The 20,048-nt window shown below is 45.8% G+C and overlaps 2 protein-coding genes across 5 annotated transcripts in view; one reads left to right on the top strand and one right to left on the bottom strand.

The window, feature by feature from the left end:
- The window catches only part of l(2)gd1 (lethal (2) giant discs 1), a 32,261-nt gene extending 20,418 nt beyond the window's left edge, over positions 1-11,843 (top strand). For 2 of the 4 annotated variants that reach the window (XM_077640127.1, XM_077640129.1), the window contains exons 16-25: positions 783-908; positions 2,521-2,579; positions 3,383-3,499; positions 4,645-4,709; positions 6,617-6,661; positions 6,741-6,793; positions 8,231-8,282; positions 10,343-10,442; positions 10,528-10,618; positions 11,338-11,843. In XM_077640127.1, the coding sequence (XP_077496253.1) occupies positions 783-908; positions 2,521-2,579; positions 3,383-3,499; positions 4,645-4,709; positions 6,617-6,661; positions 6,741-6,793; positions 8,231-8,282; positions 10,343-10,442; positions 10,528-10,618; positions 11,338-11,457 (828 nt within the window). In that variant the 3' untranslated portion in view covers positions 11,458-11,843. The remainder of the gene's footprint in view (positions 1-782; positions 909-2,520; positions 2,580-3,382; positions 3,500-4,644; positions 4,710-6,616; positions 6,662-6,740; positions 6,794-8,230; positions 8,283-10,342; positions 10,443-10,527; positions 10,619-11,337) is intronic. The other 2 variants (XM_077640128.1, XM_077640130.1) reach the window with 1 other exon arrangement.
- Positions 11,844-14,158: 2,315 nt separating this feature from the next.
- LOC144107881 (uncharacterized) lies at positions 14,159-17,967 on the bottom strand. Its single transcript, XM_077641104.1, has 3 exons — positions 16,696-17,967; positions 15,205-15,406; positions 14,159-14,515 (listed from the first exon to the last, which is right to left on the bottom strand). Exons 1-3 carry the CDS (start codon positions 16,916-16,918, stop codon positions 14,224-14,226), a joined length of 717 nt encoding a protein of 238 aa, XP_077497230.1. The 5' UTR covers positions 16,919-17,967; the 3' UTR covers positions 14,159-14,223.
- Positions 17,968-20,048: the final 2,081 nt, after the last annotated feature.

The following is a 20,048-nucleotide window of genomic DNA, read 5'->3' as shown; positions in this document are numbered from 1 at the left end:
AATGCTTTAATTTACATAAAGCCAAGCGACTGACAACGGAAACTATAGCCTGTCCAGGCATGAGCAGCAATGGCAACGTGGCGGCGCTTCGTCTATTGGACAGCAGCAGGCACGTCTGTCATGGTTCACTACAGCTTGCTTATTTCTCTGCACTCGGCTTTCATCTTTCACGTTTCACACGCTGTCATCAAACAGGAATTTCATCTCTCAGTACTGGCAGAAGGAAACATCCATTGCATCGTTGTTACTGAAATGATATACGTAGCCTGTCTGCCAATGTTCTTGTGATGCCTTGACTTGAATGGCTGCACTTTACAGTGCTCTGCAGCTTCACATAGTATGGTACTTGTATTCTAGGTGCAGGTTTTGTAATCATGTTTTCTTCGTGTGACACTGAATAAAGTGCACCAAGGATGGTTGGTGTGCATGGTTGTACCTCCATAGAAGCTAGGGGAACCATGGAGCATCACTGTTCGGGCCACATATCACAAAAATCTGACCAGAAGCAAGTTTACACAAGAGGCTATTTTTCATAACTTAGCCCTGTGAGTGCTGTGATGTGAATGGGAGCATTGCTTTTAGGAGTTAAGACTCTTGATTTCTACTCTTAATTTCCTGTGCCTTGCAGTGAAAGGTGAATGTTTCCGCAAATATTTGTAGTGCTGAAAATTCTCATGATGTGCACATGCTGAACAAAAACAAAATGTCAATGTCACATGGATATTTGGTGTAGTGCAGTGACTAGACTTGATTCATGTTTTTGTTCTCTCCGATTCATGCAGATCCCAATTCCACCTCAGATGCAGGAGGACTTTGTGGTTGTTGAGGCATCAGATTGTGAACCTAAGGATGAGAACATAGAACAGGTGTACGAGACACTTGAACAGGAGCTGGTGGCCCAACACGAGGTGAACATTTTCTATGGAAAAATGTTTCATTTGCAAAACTAGAATCAGGTGGAGATTGCGACTTACATGTCGCTACCTGAACAATTTGTGATGTCTCAGCTCATCACATGTGTATTTAGCATATATAGCTTCTTTTCTTTTTTTTTAAGCTTGTCTTCGCAGTGGATCAGTGGTTATGGTGCTCGGCTGCTGACTCAAAAGATGCGAGTACGATTCCAGCCAAGTAGGTCGCATTTCGGTAGAGGCGAAATGCATGAGGCTTATGTACAATGTCAGTGCACTTCAAAGAACCCCAGGTGGTTGAAATTATCTGGAGCCCTCCACTACGGCATTCTTCATAGCCTGAGTCGCTTAGGGATGTTCAGTCTTATGAAATTTAACTAATCTTTTAGGCTTGCAATGAATGGAGCTTACTGTGCATTTCCTGACGTGGCTTTGTGTTTTGTGAAAAAGTTCAGCTGTTAAGCGTACTCTTTTGCTACATCTTACAACCAAAGCATACTAAAGCAGCCTGTTTTTTTTTCATTTGGTAGGATTGCAGGCTGTTTCAGGAGCACTGATGTTAATTGCAGTTGTGGCTTATTGCTGCAGAAAGTGCTTCATAGGACACAGTTATCACTTTCAGCCTGTAGCTGTTTGTAATGCAGAACTGAAGAATAAAGAATGCATGCGGGTGGTGCGGAGTTTGATCCCCAGTGCCGCTGGGTACCCACTGGGGATACAATAGGTTACATGCATTTCTCTGGCCTAGTGCTCGGCTTGTTTGAGGTCAAATGCTTTGAAAATGGGTCTTTGGCTCCACCTTGAGTAGACGAAAACTCTTTGCCCTTTAGCCACAGATGTCCTTGCTCCATAAAAAAATTAATTATCGTCAAGAGGAGAATGCTCTAGGTCGCTCCGTCTTTAATCGAATAAGCTACTCGTGAAACTTCATTGTAATTATATTTCACTCGTCATTTTGGTCATGCTGGCTTAACCAGTGGCCTTTGGAGTTAGCTAAACCAACATGACCAACTGGAGCCAAAAAGATGGGTTTTTATGACAATCAGCCCCTGCTGAAACTAAGCCATGAAGAGGTTTGTGATGATTCCATGCATGAACAGTGTCACCATTCATGCTAAGAGCATGGGAGATACTAGTGACATCACTGAAGGCGTTCTTCTTGTAATAAAAGAAAACACTCTACTCCGTCTAAATATGCATAAAATGCAATGAGCTTAGTGCATAGACCTGTAACTGTAGTTTATGGAAAGAAATGCATGATTAGTGACTCGTCACTTTAAGACATTGCTAATAGCATCCAGCTTGGTTCTACATGAACCCTTGTTATAACCACTGGATTCTCAAAGTGAATAATACATTTGAAATATGCCTTGTAGCACTGGAGGGCATCCTGAATGTTGTTGCTACGTAACATCATCTTGTCATGCACAAACACCTCTTAAATGGTCATCAGAAATTTTTGTCACTGGCCAAGCTTATTACTAAAATGCTGACATGTGAGAGCCTGCCTTGGAGTTGCTTGGGAGTATAGCCAGTTTTAAGCCTCTTTCATGCTGATTGGCATTCGCATGAATGGTGTTCCTGAAATATCTGTTGTGCTGCATTGCAGATGTGCATTCAGAACAAGGACCATTTCTTCAAGCTGGGCGATGTGTCTTCTGGCACCAAGTAAGAACTTCTGCACATTTTGCAGTTCGAGGTCGCAATTCCATGATCTAAACGATCTTGTATTCACCTTATTTTTCTCATTGACTACTGTAGACGGTGCTTGCATTGACTTAGGTCTTTTGCGAAGGAGCTAGTGGGGGTTTTAAAATGGCTTTGTTATGACAAGGCATTGTATGTTGCATAACTGTAACCAAAATTAGTGAAAGGCTTTTTGTCGCTAAAGCTGGGTTTTTGCGTCACTTAAATGCACTGTTACATGGCTACGCTGTGCTCAAGAAAACAAAGAAGAAAATGGTAGCCATTATACCTCAGCTGGTTTCATTTCACTGTATTACCTTAAAGACCCCATTAAGGGCATTACGTAAGGGGTGGGCAGAAGTAAAATAAATGTTCTCTTTATACATGATGTGTGGAAACACTTTCACGGACCATCAAGGGACCTGTGGTGGGTAGCTCAGTCTTTGATCGACTGAACAGCTCGTGAAACTTAGTACTGATAATATAAGGGGAGGATTTCATCCTCTGTGGTGGCGCTCTTTCCTATTCTGTCGATGCATTTGTGCATTGTAACGAGTGCATTGTAACGAGTGCACATGGTGCAAGAGTACAAGAGCAGGTCATTGTGAATGAAATGGGGGAAAAACAATATCTGCTAACTTGACACTAATTTTGTAAGATACTGTGTACCACTCATTACATGCTCTTAATTCTCATTTGACCAGGCAGGATGTTTTCGAGCATTGATGTTATCTCTTGACGTACTGCTACATTCGATTCTTTTTCTGTGCTTTTCCTTTTGCTAGGTTTGAGAAGCTCGCTCAGGACACTAATCGTGATCTCCTGGTTGTGAAAAATCTCAGACAGCGCAATGATCCGCTCCCACGTTTCCACTATGAAACCAGGGTGTTTTCCATTGTGCGGTGAGGCCTGCTACTGTGCCTTTCTGACGCCTGCTGCTGAATGATTTGTATTAGTGCATCAGTCTATTAGGTGTTGATAACTACTTATCACCACCAGTGCACATTAGAACACCACTGTAGTAAAATCAGGTATGGTAAAAGAATCGTTGTAAGCAGCCAAATCGCCAGACGTCAACCATCTCTTTAGAACATGCCATTACCAACAACTTGTATATAGTTGACTGTGGTATGGTAAAGATTTTGGATGTTCTGAGTGACTTTACTGTTGGCCGGTTGTGCGGTATAGGTGACATTGACTTTATTGACTTCTGGTACTCAACTTGGCAACGCATATTTTTTCTCAGCTGTTAATTTATGCCACTGTTAATGTGGAGCAAGATGAAGATGACGAAACTAGCATACATTGGGCTTCATCTTCAGTGTTTTTTTTTTGCTTTTGCTTTAAAATTACTAGTAGGGGTCGAGTGTGCATTACTGCTTAGTAATGCTGTATGCAATGCTGGCTTGATTTCTTATTTCGGCATTGATTATTTTTTTTGCATTGACCAAGTTTCATGTAACCAGACAAGTACAGCAGCTGAATGAGGCATCTATTTCTGGCATATTGCCGTTTGAACTTGATGCTAGTTTTTATTCTTGAATGCCAGGACATGAGGCTAGAAAACCATTCCGTCCTCTTCGTTCAGCTTTGTAGTTCTACCTGTCATTCTTTGATTTCTTTGTTGAGTACGTGCTTTTGTGCTAATGGAAAACAAGCAAATAATAAACAGATTTCAGCTCTCGAACCGCTCAAACCGTTTTTCATCATTGCAGTAAAGGAAATAGATGCCTGAATGTACAAAAGATATTAGCATGAATAAGTGTTTAGGGTATGACCATTAATCTAAACCTGTTGGTGGTTATCATAGAGGTGCTACTGAGCTGAAGGCAGCGTGGGAGGTTAGTGTACTGAAAAGCATCTTTTTTGGCTTTTAGTGCAGTCTTTTTGTGGTGTTACAGAATTCAAGGTTATTCCCTTAAATAGATGTGTATTTCAGTTTTAAACAGCCTTCCAGTAGGGTGATTGTACAGATTAGAATAAAACTTTGATAGGACAAGGCAGTTAACCAGTTTCATTATTATTTATTTTAATTTTGTACTCTCAGGTGCAATCATGACTTGACAGATAGCGACATTGAGGTGGCAGTAGTCAGAGGAGTCAACTTGCCAGGTTAGTACATTTTTTATATTTTTCTTCACCTTTCACTTGAACTAACTGTTTCATTGCTTTTCTTGTGGGATTTGCATGAAATGTCAATCTCTTATTAGGAGCACTGTGTCCCTAGTGTCACAAAACTAGGTGGAAATGATATCGCCTTGTTTAATCTCTGTCTGAGAGCCCATGCTGCTTTTGTCCTGATGGCACAGATTTTGCAATATGCTCTGCCAGAGAATCACTTTGTTGTAGATTCGCAGGGACTAATTTTGACTGTTGTGGTTAGTGTGCATCTGCTTAGGGTAGAATCTGTTTCAGGGGAATCATCTAAAGTGGAGCAGGTTTCAGTTTAGGGAGCAGTTATCCATTAGCATTCACCTGAGTGCTGTCATATAGCTGCAAAGGAAGGCTACGCAGCTCTCAGAAACTTCACGAGTTGAAGAAAAAGAAAAAAAATCATCCTGGTTCATGGATCGAACCCAGGACCGCCAGCATCCAGGGCATTAGGCCTAACAACGAAGTTAACCAAGCCAGGTAGCAGAGGGCAAGGCGAGGCTCAGTTGATCAACAACACACAATTCAGGACCAGTACTAATTTTTCCTGAACTACAAGCATTTCTAGGAGGTTTCCTCTCTAGCTGTATGGCTGTGCTTGGGTGGATGCTGATGAAGAATTGCTCTCTGAATCGTTTGCTTGAAGTTTTGCATGGCAGGGTACTTTGCATGCGCAGTTGTGCATTCAGTGCTTGGTGACGTGCGACCTTGTGCGAGCTGCATGTTGTTGAAAACACGGCTTGATGCTTGCAGGCTTGTAAGCTGCACCAGAGAGCTCATGCTGTCGCAGATTCTTGGTAAAGGGCTTCGAGCTAAGCATGCTTTCACATTAATGTCATCACCATTGAAATTTATTAATAGGCTCGTGGAAATATAGTTCTTTATTTTGAACTGAACACAAATCACATCATTTTTTTTTGTTTGAGCACTATTTGAATATTTCGATACTGTGGATGCAGTGCTATTGATGGTGTGGGAATTTGAATGTAGATAGTATACGGAAGCTGATCAAGCTTCACAGAAAAATCATCATTATCATCATCAGCAGCAGCGGTCTAACCATACCCACCACAGGGAAAAAGCCTCTTCCACCCTCTACTGTACCTACTATGACTGCCCTATCCCTGCAGACTTCCTAATCTCATCCACTCACCTGACTCTCTCATCCTCCTGTTAAGTTTGCCTTCTCTTGGAGTGGATTCCAATAGACGGGAAACTTAACAATATGCGGGTAAAGAAAATGGGCTTGGTTAACGATCTTCCCCGAATAAAGCTCAAAATTGATGCCGCTGAATAGTGCTGCTTAGTTTGGAGCCAAACGAATTTCAAAATCACGCATTCGAACATTTGAGATTTGGATTCTTTGCAGAACACTAATGTCTGCCTTGGCTGTAATCATGTGTTCAGCATATTTAAATACTGACCTCAGATTACACATTTTATCAGTGTTTTACTGTTTCATGTTCACTTTGCATTAAACACGCGGCATTAAAAATTCCCAATATGAATGCAATGAGAGAAAGTTTTTTTGTCGGTTTTTAAAGAAATTGTTTTTCTGTGTCAATACAGTATGTTGCTTTTAAATGATGGCTAAAGGATTGACTGCTAGACATGATTGTGCACCTGTTTAGGACACTGAAATGCTCCGTTTCACTTAGTGCTAATGTGTACTGCTTGCCATACATCACCTGAGCTGCCTTGGCTATCTCAGCACCTGACGTTAGGTGAATAGAAAAAGTAAGCATCTTAGTTTACCACTAGAGCCTAACCACTCGTTTGACGCAGCTTCTCTTTGCTGCTCTGCTTTGAGCTTGGCTCTGAGCTGCAAGCCTGAAGCGCCATTGTCGTGTTTTTGACGACGTGTCTAGGTCGAAAGGTCACAGTCAAGAGTGCACTGGCGTGCGGATGTACCCGTATGTGTTTCTCATGACACGTCTTGCTCAAGTAAGCTGCTGCTTCTCATTTCTCTCACGCACACACACCGCTGCGCAGGGAAGCCCGATGACTTGGATTCCTATGTGATGGTCACATTTCCCTTCCCCAATGCAAGTATTTTTTTTATTTTACTTAGGTCAAATTAAACTACTGTTTTTTTGCAGCACAGACAAGTGCACAAATATCACCATATGCAGTGGTGCCTCATAGAAAACTAATCCACTATTATCATTGAGCCGGTAATTGAAATTTCAGTCGTAGGTTTTCTAGAGGTGCACATACTTTTCTGTCGCCCTTAGCATGAGTGTTTTGTGTATTCAACCTGATGCAGTGGCTCATTGGCTTTGACGTTCAGCTGCTGATCTCAAGGTTGTGGTTCGATCCCAGTTACAGCAGCCACATTTTGATGGAGGTCGAATACAAAAACGCCAGTGTGCTGTGTGATGTCGGTGCATATTAAAGGAACCCTGAAATGATTATTATGATCATATTTTAGTACAGCAGATCTGTACTAATGGCCTTTGTGAGTATTTGAGTCAAATTTAGAAGCTCTCCGTGGACTATGGTTTACAGATAATTTTAAAAAATCGCTGCTTGCAACCAATTAGGGCAACACCACACTGCGCATTCTTAGCTGCCCCTACCCTCTATGATCTCATGGGCAATCTGGGCCGGCGTGCTTTTTGGGCACGCCGAATTGAAGTGGGCTAGATGGGGCCCGACGGGGTGCAGTCTCGACTTGCTTTATTTTTTGCTGGCTTGTCAACGTGTATGAGCTGAAAGTAGAGGAAGAGCATCATTTTTAATCGCCAATATCTTCGGTGTTACTGAAGCTAGCTCAAAAAATTTTTGCGGTGCGGGGACGGGCGACCAATCCGTCCTGAGCTTTTCTTAAGCTCAGTAAGTAATATTTCATGATCCCATTAAAGGACCCCATGTGGTCCAAATTAATCCGGAACCCTCATAGCCTATGTGTCACTTTGGGACGTTAAACCCCACAGTTAACATTTATTGTGTGTTCAAACAGAATACATTATTTTCTATTTATAGTTGTAATCATGAACTAAGTTTTGCTATTTCTGATCAGTTTTTGCCGCATTATGCTTCCGCTGGGTTATGGTTTTAATTATTTTAATTTGTGAGTTGATTTTAGTGTTGTTCAGTGGATCTTTGTTTTACATTTTACTTATATTTTGGCAATAGCTGGATTTTGTAAATTGTGCCAGTCAGGTTAAAATGGCCCCTTTTCAATGAAATACTGGCAGCTGAAGGAATATCCTTATGAGGCATAGGGACTGTCTGGTGTAATTTTGCAGCACGCATGTCACAGGATTCAGAGAGCCTGTGCCAAAACCACTCACTGTTTTTGGGCAGTCAGGCACTAACCGAACTTCAGAAAAAGATTTGAGAAGATTATTGCCCTGAGGGAGTTTGTGACAATGGGAAGTTGTTTATTGTGGTAACGAACAATACTTGAAGAAATTTGGGCTAGATTTTAGGGCCCTTTTGCTTGCAGGCATGTAATTGGTGGCATTTATCACTTTCAGGATGCACCACAGTCAGCGAGGACAAGAACCGTGAAGGACACGAACAATCCAGGTGAGGCATTGGTTTGTTTCAGGATGGTTGTCATTGACTGCACTTAAGCCTGGACTCCATGTGCGCGAAAGAGCGAGCGACGCGACAAGGCGGCACGGCGACGCTCGCTCCGTCGCTTGTGGGCAAGCTCCATGCAAGCGAAAGCGGCAGGCGACGCGAACCCGCGACGTGCACAGCACACTCTGTGCTTTGCGCACTCAAGCTTAGAAACATGCCCGTAACCTGTTCTCTCTCTTAAAGTTTTTTGAGTGTGCCTCATAGTCAGGGCCAAAGGAATATTCCCCTACGGCAGCGGTGTAGCGGCAGTGGAGATAACCAACGACGTGCTTGCGGAGACAAAGTCACATCACGGGTTCACGGGGAGGTGTGCTTTCATTCCGTGCCTGTGCATTAATAATAATAATGCTTTCATTCCGTGCCTGTGCATTAATAATAATAATTGGTTTTTGGGGAAAGGAAATGGCGCAGTATCTGTCTCATATATTGTTGGACAGTTTGACACCTGAACCGCGGGCCATTAGGGAAGGGATAAGGGAGGGAGTGAAAGAAGAAAGGAAGAAAGGGGTGCCGTAGTGGAGGGCTCTGAATAATTTCGACCACCTGGGGATCTTTAACGTGCACTGACATCGCACAGCACACGGGCGCCTTAGCGTTTTTCCTCCATAAAAACGCAGCCGCCGCGGTCGGGTTCGAACCCGGGAACTCCGGATCAGTAGTCGAGCACCCTAACCACTGAGCCATCGGTGCCTGTGCACTCCGGCTTAATAAAAACACTCCCATAAACTGTCACCGCAATCTGGTTGTAAGTGAGCAAACTATAATTTACCAGTGAGAATGCGCGCCGCGAGTGTTTCTGCACAGTTGGAGCGCAGCGGCACGGTGGATCGAGCGCCAGTACCCACAGCTCGACACCCATCTCTCCCTGCAGTACGCCCGCTCGCGTAGCCCGCTCCAAATGCTGTTAGCCCTCCGCACCCAACAAGTAGATTGCTTTAATTATTTAAATCATGCGGGTCTGCCTCTCAGCTACAAAACCAAATATTTTCTCGACGGTGGCGATGACCAAGATGACGGGCTGGTTTCATGAGATGTACCCGTGAGAAAACGTAGACAAACCGGAAACGGCTTTGGGGGGCTCTGATTGGCCAGTCGCTTGGGGGACTTCCGGACGACGAGCAAAATTTTCTGTGGGTGCAGATCCGAGCGACACGGCAAGCGACACATGCATTTTGCTTCGAGCGATGGCGTCGCTCGTCGCTTGCCGCCGTCGCCTTTGCATTCGCGTGAGTTTTCGCGTACATGGAGTCCAGACTTTATACTCTCACACATGCTGTGACTTCAGCTAACCTCTGTGGAGGGTATACTGAAACTGCTGTGTTATTGGTGGTTTCCTAAAGCAAATGGATCCATATATTTTGTCTCACACTGATCTAATTAATTAGATTTTAGAATAAATAAGTATCTCTCAGAACAGTAGAAGCCATGAAAAAAAAGGAATGCAAGAATGGCATCAATCATCTGATATATAGTAGGTGTCCCGAACATTTTCTCTGTGCTTTGAGTGAAGTACACAAGACTAGGAGAATGAAATTGTGGACATGCACATGGATGTGTGCAATTTGGATGGAAAGGATGTTTAAAGAACATGCTTCTAAGTCAGTCATTTCAAGTTTTAAGCACTGTATATATTTGAATGCTTTGGCCCAGGTGCTAAAAACGCGGAGTAAAGCTGCTGCCATGAAAGTCATTACATATAGTGTTATTTTTATGATGTACAGTTTGAAATGATACGTGTATCTCCAGTGTATTAGAAGTTAGTTCATGGACTTGACCTGAATAGTCAGGTTAAGGTAATTTATAATTTTCATGGCTCCTCAGGGCTGCTTCAATTTCAGACCTACTGTGTGTAGCTGTGTTTTTCCTTCACACTCGGCTCTTATTATGCGAAACACCCTTTACGGTGACTACTGTTTCAGGACACTCATCTGACGATCATTGAGCTGTTCACCTTTTGTTCAGAACCTCATGTTTGTACTAGCAGAAATGCCTTCTCCTCGCAGAGTTCAATGAGACGTTCAAGTTTGAAGTCAACCGGAAGTCACGGAGTCTTGCAAGGGTCATGAAACGACACCCCATCAAATGTGAAGTGTGGGCAAAAAGGTGCGACTGCCATCTCTCTTGATTTCAAGCACTTAATGGCATGATTGCTAACGTGGGACATTTTTGCGATCTTCCTTCCTTACAGGGGATTTTTGCGAAGTGATGCTGTGATAGGCACGGCTTCTATCAAGTTTGAAGAATTGGAAAACAAATGTGAGATTCATGACAGCTACGATGTAAGTTTCTTCTCTTTTAACCCGTGAAGTATGTGTGTGCAAAGAAATGAGGTTGAACCATTGTTTACTTTGAAAGTTTCCTGTGCATTTGTGTGATAGTCGTAGCTGAATTCAAGATAAGGTATGTAAGGCTTAGCCATGTTGAGTTGAGTAATCTTTATTAAATGGAGGTAGCACAAAGGCCTATTTACAGGAGAGGGGGAGTAGGGACAGGTAGTTTACAGGGACGGGATGTACCAGTTTTTGGTTCCACATGATTGAGTGGCGTGGTGCTTCCTATAACTGTTTTTGGGGGGCTTTTTGCCATCACGTAAACTATCCTGGAACTCTTGGTAACAACTTGAAATGAATGGTCGTTAAGGCACTTTGGAGTCCAGGCAATGACTTCAACTTACAGTGACTTGCAGTTATGACTTAGTGCTTGTAGCAGTGATCACCGATTGTTCCAGAAACAGTACACAGTGGCATATAATTGTTGCTCTTAGCCATATTTGCTGACAGCTACAATGTTTTAAAAAAAGCAGTTTAATTTTGTTTGTCTGGAAGACTGCTACTTGCTGTCGGATTATATTTGAACAGTGAAAGTTTGCTTCTGATATCAAAAGATGCATTGCTTCGTAACCTTCATTGTAGCCTTTTAGTACCATTTAGTGCTTGCAGAATTCTTTGCTATGGTGAAAACAACTGAGAAATTGTTTCTCGTTTTCCTTTTCTTCAAGGTCTTCGACAGCAAGCGTCCCAGTGGTGGCAAGCTTGAAGTAAAAGTACGCGTGCGAGAACCTTTTGTGTCGAAACAGGTGGAGGAGATCAGGCACAGGTGGCTCATTATCGGCAGCTAGTTTTGACCAGCCCACACTTTTCCTGTTAGGCATACAGCCGTGTGTCAGCGACCATCTGCCTGTCTGGTAGTGCCGGACACTATAATCGCAACTTGCTTTTAGGAGGCCAGTGCTGCATGATGGGTGAAAGCACAGTATCGAGCACTTGTATATAAATGCATTTGGCCCGCTTGTTAAATGAGAGCCACCTGCAGCGAGTGCAGTGTGTCGTAAGTGTTAAAGCATCTACAAATGTCTCTCCGTGCTGCCAGTTCTTGCTTAATGATCAGACTTAAGCAGAGAGCACTATTTTATTTATATGAAATCGTTGTTGGCTACAGTGTCTATGCACCTGTCACATGGAGGCAAACTGTCATGCCATTAAAACGGAATAATTGTTTTCTTGCTGTTTTGTGTTGTCTCTTGATATTTGCATGTTGCCGGAGTCTTATGAGGTTTTGAGTGGCTTTGTCAGTTCAGCAGGCACTTATCAACGCAGAACAATTTTCTTGCGGTCATTTACTATTGTATTATCTGTATGTCTCTTATGATCTCAGACCTACTTGTGACGCCACAGCCGTGCATCGTTCAGCTGCTGAAAGTGAAGCCTGAACCGCATGGGAGGAGAAATTCTGTAAAAGTATTCTCCCGGCCTGGGCCTAACATAACATAACCTAAGTTTGGTCGTATGTAGGGTTTAACGTCATGAAGCGACTCGGACTATGAGGGAAGCCGTAATGGAGGGCTCCGGAAATTTCGACCGCCTGGGGTTCTTTAAGCGTGCACTGACACGGCACAGCACACTGGCGCCTTTTGCGTTTCGTCTCTCGAAACGCGGCCGCCGCGACCATGATTGAACCCGTGTCCTCGGCTGAGTAGCCGAGCGTCATCACCACAACTACCGCGGCGGGTAAAAATAATAAATTTGGGTGGACTATGTACCTTTTTAAGCGTCATATGTTTTCAGCTCTCACTGTCGGAAAACTCGGTAGAACAAGGTTTGGCGAAATAGTTTTCTGGTCGGGTAGTAAATTCATGCCACAACGAAGAAGGAGCGCCGACCAAAGATTGGGGGTAGAAGAAAATGACGAAACGTCCGAAAAACCTGAGGCGGATGCCGAAAAGCCAAGTCTGGTAAGCCGAATTTTCTGTATTAATGGTGTCTAGCAGGAAGGAACTGCCCATCCCGGCTCCTCGAGCGAAATTCGAACCAACACCGGCCCAAATAGAGCATCTTCGTTTTCCTACGCCTCGGACCTTTCGATTGTGGTCGCGACGACTTGAATTGGCGTGAGTGTTAGATGACTTCTTTGGAGTTGGTGCAGTTAAAGCATACGTGGCGTAACTATAAATATCACTATTGGAAAATTTGCACCCTCAAGGGTGCATTTCCGTCTCTACAGGGTGTCCCAGCTAACTTGGACCAAGATTTGAAAAAAAAAAAAAAAACCTAAGCGTTCTTCAGAACTGAAACCGCGTGGATGTTGAGGTTTATCTAAATTTACAGTACCATTTTTTATCGTGCTACTTGAATAATTATTCGAGATAAATTAACCTTTTAAATATAGCTTAAAATGTTCAGGCGTCAATAGGAAATTTGTGTAGCTCCACAAATATTGTACAACCCAGACATTTACAACGAGATAGACTTAGCGTGGCCGTTTTAATACGGGAAAAGCGAAAGCCCGCGGAGTTAAAAGCCACATGACAGCGCACCCGATCCCGCCACAGTTGCAGCGCTCTCATTCGTGCATTGTAAACATCGCTCGCTTCGCGCCTTTCGTGCTGCACACGACAGAGCTTCGCGTTGCATGTGGCTGCTTCCAAGATAAGCGCCAGTGGGCTCGGGTGGCAGTTGAAAGAATGCCGGCTCCCGTTTCTGCGGCGATAATTGCGCTATCACGCTAGCAGAATGCACGATGTGTCGCCAGCCGCCTCCGGTAACATCAGAGCCAAGCAAAGATAGAAGCCTTTTCTCGTAAGCGAGGAGAATGCGCGGCGCTGGCGATGTTTTTTACAAATCACGGATGAGAGCGCTCTAATCGCGGCGCATTAGGGTGCACGGAGCGCGCTGTCACGTGGTATTTTTAAACTCCGCGGGCTTTCGTTTTTCCCCAATAAAGACGGCCTTGCTAAGGCAATCGCGTTGGAAGTGCCTGGGTTGGGCAATATTTGTGGAGCTCCTCAACTTTCCTATTGACGCCTGAACGTTTCAAGCTATATTTTTAATTTATCTCGAGTGATTATTCAAGTAGGACGATAAAGAAATGGTACTGTAACTTTAGATAAACCTTAACATCCAAGCGATCTCAGTTCTGAAGAACGCTTAGGTCTTTTTTTCAAGTCTTGGTCCATGCTAGTTGGGACACACTGTATAATTCGCACCCTCCCAAAAGGGTTCGAAGTATGCTTGTCACACCCATAGTCAGGGTGGAATCGTTACAGTAGCACCCCTTTTCCCAACTGCTTTAGTTTCATAGGTTTTGAATGCTTTAAAAGCGGTGATCTTTTTTTTTCTTGGGTGCACTTTTGGAGGAAAGCTAAACATTCCCTACGAAAAGCTGCCGACGACCTCTCGGAAACTTTGTACTGCAGTCCAGGAGTCCCCAAGTATAACTGTAATACCCAGATGCGTCTTCCACGGCGTTCCTGAACCTTTTTGCTGTGGAGTAAATACATGCCGCCTTCGTGTAATACCGTTCACGAGATAACACACATTGCAGCACGGGGCTCCTTTTCCTTCTTATTGTACACCGCGGAGGTCGCTCCGAAGCATGGGGCGTGTGCTCACACCTGCTCGGGCAGCAATCTGAGCGTGGACTCCCGCGAGTCGCGCTCCCGCACGACGTGTTCTCGGAGGCTCCTCGGCGGCAGCTTGATGGTGCATCGGCTGGTGAGCCGGTTGCAGATGAACATGCCCAACAGCATGATGAGCGACAGCGCCAGCGCGAACGTCACCAGCTCCACGGTTGCCGCCCCGTGCTCGTCCCCTTCGCCGTGGCCGGTGTGTTCGTCCGGCGATGAAGAGGCCTCGACCAGCTCGCTCCGGGCCCGCAGGTCCTGGTGTGGGCTCAGCTTCCTGGAGCAGCGGAGAGTGAATTAATCGGCCTGTGAGGGGTCGTCCTCATAGTAGGAACCTTCACGCGCGCTATTGTGACCGCGGCGCCGCACATCCTCAGGGGCGTACATAGCACGGTTAGCACTGTTTGAGGAAATGCATTCAACGCGTGTTGGAGCGGTTGTAAAAAATAAAGGAGTGCTATGCGTCGCGCATAAATATTCGACGAGAGACGGTTTACTATGCGTCGGGCTGTACTGCTTTACTTTTTATACTGTCTTAGTATATTGCATGCATGCCCTGCCCAAACCCATTTATTATTCTTGATTTCGACTATAGATTTTATTAGTCCGTGTTTGTTCCGTGACCCAGTCTGTCCAAGTTGAACCCTTTTCGTTACCCTCCACGTTTCTGCCCCATAGGTGAGTACCGGTAAGATACAGCTGTTATCTTCCTATGCTGCGCTACTTGCAGCCTCTTTAATCTCAAGTCCCGCTTTGGACCTGCCCCTCTTAGCGTGCTATCCGGCAGAAACACCTGCTCCGCACCACCAGATATAGAAAAAGGGATTTTTGGGCCGCACCACCGGATGTTACTGGACTTTCTTCGAGAGTCCAGTGTGTAGCTATACTTGTAAATGCCTGATGCCAGCAGGCACACTGTCGCACTAAAGAAAAAGTCCTGCGGTTCGAAGAAGTACGGATCCTTGCCTGAACGGGTCCGAGAGGAAGTTGGTCTTGACGGCGAGCACCTTCTCGCCGTAGACGACTCGGGCCAGGTCGTCGGCCAGGTCGCGATGCCCGAGCTCCTGAAGCCGCACCAACAGCTGGTGGAAGGTGCTGTTGGCCGGCCGCCGCCGGTTCCACAGGTCCAGCAACCGGTAGCAGGACAGGGCGCTGGACTCCGAGTGGCCTGCAGGGCGCCACGGAGGACGTCGGGGCTCGCGGGTATGCGCAAGCGCTGTGCGCGGATTTTTCGCAGCTCCAGGGAAAATACGAGGTGAAAAGAGCTCCGTTGTCGTGATGGATTTGTTGCTTAGCTGGTATTATATGATTCCTGGTAACGCAGCGACCTTCACCTTCTCTGGAACTACGTTAAGGGAAGCGCTATCAGCCGTCGGCATCTCGAATTTAGCATCGGTGATAACTATGGGAGTGTACCAGGTCATTTGACACGTTTAACATTCATCACAGGTCTTGCGCTGTGGTACGAAAGTACCTCGTTTGTTTTAAGCCTTCTGTAGTTACCACACTGGAGCCATTAAGCAGCACTGATTCGCCTAGGAAATCAAGGTCCATCGACTAAACGACACTTGAAGCCGAGAGATGCTGTTCACTTCAATTTAAGCTTCGTCACGAGCAAGGCTGCTTACGTTAGTGAACTCAAATTAAGGTTGCTTTAGTAAAAACTTGCAGGCGCGCAAGCTCTTCCTTTTGAGTGAGACGTGATAGGTATAGGTTCCCTCGTGGTCGAGCACCCATCGGTGCAGATGGCACATCAGCATCCAGGGAAGGCACAGATTCAGAAGAAATCTCCGCACTATTATACGTTATACCGGCTGCAGCACACACGTGTGTCGGGAGCAAGCATTGCGCCCGCTCTTGATACCATCCACTGACGGCATCGCTCCGCACTGCTCCAGAGGCCCCGTGCGCAATGAAAACTTTCGACTCCGCTTCCTCAAAGACGAACGATGACGTCACACTCACTCACAGCGCTGCTGAGTGGTTATGGCGCTCGGCTGCAGGCCCGAAAGACGCGGGTTCGATCCCGGCCGCGGCGGTCGAATTTCAATAGAGGCGAAATTCGAGAGGCCCGTGTACTGTGCGATGTCAGTGTACGTTAAAGAACCCCAGGTGGTCGAAATTTCCGGAGCCCTTCACTACGGCCTCACTCATAGCCTGAGTCGCTTTGGGGCGTTAAATCCCTATAAGCCCATAAGCCTGAACTCAGTCACAGCGCTCCTTGTGGCCTGTGCGAAAAGTGGAAAGCTTTCGCAAGGTTTTTCCCGCACTACGCGACGAAGCTGCGGCAGCTTTGGCAACGCCGGCTTTTTAGCATCACGAGCTCCTTAACGGTCTCGCGTTAATAGTTTCTTTATGGACTTCTAGGCCAGCTGACTAGTCCTTGGAATGTCCTCGCCCTTTGATTGCGCCTGCCCGTTCTGCACAGTTCTCGCTGCCTGCGCGCGTGTAGCATACCGTCGGGCGTGTGATCCAGGGCGTAGTCCTCGGAAGAGCGGAGCGACTCGACGAGGCTCCGGCACTGGTCCAGCTTCAGTCTGTCGGCCACAAGCCGCAGCTGGGCGGCGTTCAGGTCGGGCGCTGCTGCGTCTCCTGCGACGGCGCTGCAGGCGGACAGCAACCACGTCGCCGCCAATAGCACGGGGCCCAGGTAGGGCATGGGGCTGCCGAGACCCAGCATAGCACTCGCTGTTGTCCTCGTTCGGCCGCTTCTTCTGGAGGTCAGTGGCGCGCGCCCGCGTGGTGCTCTCTGGCGTCACTTCGGCTTCCTTTGCTTCTATGGCACCAACATGAAAAAACAACGCTGGCCACCGTGGAAAACATGATGCCTGATCTACGAGGTGCCCTTCCTAGATATAAAAAGGCAGAGATAACGGATGTTATCCGTACATTCTCTTCCACTTCACTGTCTACATTGCTTGAAAAATGCTCGACGTCCGTACACAGGCAGCAGTTATAGTAGTAGTAGAAAACGCTTATTCAATGAAAAGGGGTTAGGGGCGGTCTTGCTCGTGTCCTCAGTGTGGGACTCCGTTGGCTAAAGCTGCTTATCGAGCTCTCTCAACCAAGGACCTTTGGGTCGCGAGGTCGGAGCAGCGGTTAAAACAAGCTGGACATGTGCGCACACAAGGTGCGCAACGACGGTTTGCATCGCACACCGCATGCTGCGAACGGCGACTCCGAAAACGGAAGATGGCGTCAGTCCTGGTGACGCCACCTGTTGTGTGCAATGTGAACTGCTGTGTGTAGGCAAACAGCATCGGTGTTGTGGTGCGCATTTTATTACATTGTGTTGTACAAATAGGTGTTCATGCCGACCGCACAGAGTGTGATGCTGATGTTCGTAAGATTTTTTTTACACAGTTTCTGTCTTTCATATCCTCTATTTTTCTTTACTTTCTTGTGCTGGGCAGCTTTGGGCTCACAAAAAAGCTTGATTGCACCGGCGCTGCTTGCTTCGCTCCAGAGCTTTCTTCTTGTTTTATGCACGCTAGTCGGCATTAACTGTTTTGAAGATTCACCACGCTATAGGTAAAGCCGATTTCGCCGTGGGCTGTCGGCTGACCTTCAAGTGAGCCAGAGGTCAAGTGTGGCTTTAGGCCTTACCATGTGTGGTCCACCATGGTTTCGCAGCACTTGACCTTTCGATTCGTAGGTAGAGGGTGGTAGAATAGTCACGTGACAATCGCATGATGTCGTGCGTTGGAAACTGCCGTTGTGACGTCACTCTGGGGGGAATATACAGAGCTTAGATTGAGCTTAAGAAAAAACAATTGCCCTGCCCGCAGGGAAGAATATACAGGCCGCAGAGTTCATTGGGTGACCAACCTTTCGCGATCAACAGTTAATTTAACTGCTACCTGCTAGGGTAGCAGGTTGGGCGCGCTGCCTATCCAGTGTGCGGAACGCACTCCACAATTTTGCTACGATTGAAGTCGGGAAAATCAGGGCAACATCGAGGTCGGCCAGTAGGGTGTATACACACACGAAATGATTCAAACTCGGGCATTTGGGTGCGGCAAAATTGGGAAAAACTCCCCCCCCCCCCCAAAAAAAAAAAACGTCATTTGTAAACGTTTTAATCTCATTAAATTACCGCTGCTTACGCAGGTTCGTCACATAGAATACCTGAATGTCCGTCCATTTTTTGTGCGTCTAGATGCTTTGTCACGCGGATAAAATATATATAAATATGCTTGTGCCAACGTCAGCGCGCTTGTTCCTTGCATCTGCCAGACTGACTTTACCTAGAACGCGTGACCCGAAAGTAAACTAAAATTAAGGAGGGCACTTACGTCCACTTACGTGCTTTTTATGCGGGAGCTTTGGTTCTTTTAATTTTTATTTATTTTTAAATTTGCTCGCTTCCTTTCTAAACACACACTGCTCATTAAAAGACAGTCGCAAGGCAACGCTTATACTCGGTTCACATTTGCTCGCCAGAAGGCAAAGCGGTTTTGTGGTCTACGGGTTGCGAGTTCGCCTCGCAATCTGAAAGTTCAATTGCCCGCGCCTTCGGAAGAAATTTTAGTTTTTTTTAATATCATGGTGACGTCATCCAAGATTTTTGGGACCACTGCTTCAGGTCAATCCCGACGACGGGTTTCTTTTCCGTTGAGCCATATTTAATATTTTCGCGTTAAAAACAAAAACAAAACAACGCCTGTGCCGAGCTGCCGAGAAGAGGCAAGGATTCTATGCAGGCATGTCGCACTAGCTACGTCATTGCTGCTGCGCGTCAATGCTTACTAGTGACGTAACGAAAATAATGCATAATGGTTTCTCTAGTAAAAACCGTCCTTGCGTAGTTACTCGCGTATGCATGAGCTGAAAACATTGAATAACACGCATGTATTCCTGCAGTGGCGTAATCTGGACGTAGCAAGGAGTAGACCACAACCATTTTTTTTCCTTCTACTTTTCTTCAGCTGTTCAGCTGCTACAAATTCAATAACTGAGGTACACAAGGCATCTACTTCTGGGCGGCACCACTTGGTACTTAACTACAATTTTGCAATTGAGCTCGAGAATGTAGCTACAGGTAAGCGCGACCGTCGTAAACGCTTACATTAATCATGGCCGGGCCTGATTAATACTGTTAGATGAAAGTACCACTGTACGCATCAATGGCAATCGCGGATGAGCAGTTTTCTGACAAAATTCGAATGGCGCGGCGCTGCAAGCGTATACCTTCAGTGTCTGGGTGACAGCTAGAAACCAAGGGAGGCACTACGAAACACCCTGTATAACAGGCAGAGGCTTCCGGATTAATAAATCGAACCAAAGTCTCAGCACACGGGCGTCTGCCCATCTCATTCGTCGAGAACCAGGACGGGAAACCAGCCCAAAGTCGAATTCGTCGAGTCATTGTCATGCCAGGATACAAAGAGAAGAAAACGCTTCATTTTAATAAAGATGTATCAAACAACAACAATAGAGTCGTAAAGTAGGGACTCCAACCACGGGGTTCATGCTCAGTTTGGTCAACAAACGTTTTCAGCGACAAGAACGTTAAAAAAAAAAAACAAGTAACGTAGACACCACAGGAAAGTGTGGCGAGATGGTACAAGTTAGTAGTTAGATGGGAGAAAACAAAAATAAATGATAAATGCTGAGACAGCAGAAAAACAAAACCCGAAATATTAGAAGAAAGACAGTTAAAAGAAATGAATAAACGAAGAAGCAGGCGGCGGTGGTTGAGCACGAAATTTTCTTACGCCGGAAGACCGGCCACTACTGCGTCGCTCTTCGAGAACGCATCGAGCTTCGGGATGTTGAACCCCACCGATGTCATACCGTATCTCTTTTGC

This window comes from Amblyomma americanum, chromosome 10 (genome assembly GCF_052857255.1).
Source record: "Amblyomma americanum isolate KBUSLIRL-KWMA chromosome 10, ASM5285725v1, whole genome shotgun sequence".
NCBI classification, from domain to species: domain Eukaryota; kingdom Metazoa; phylum Arthropoda; class Arachnida; order Ixodida; family Ixodidae; genus Amblyomma; species Amblyomma americanum.
Note: the sequence above shows the minus strand (reverse complement) of the source record. Positions and strands in the feature narration are given on the sequence as shown.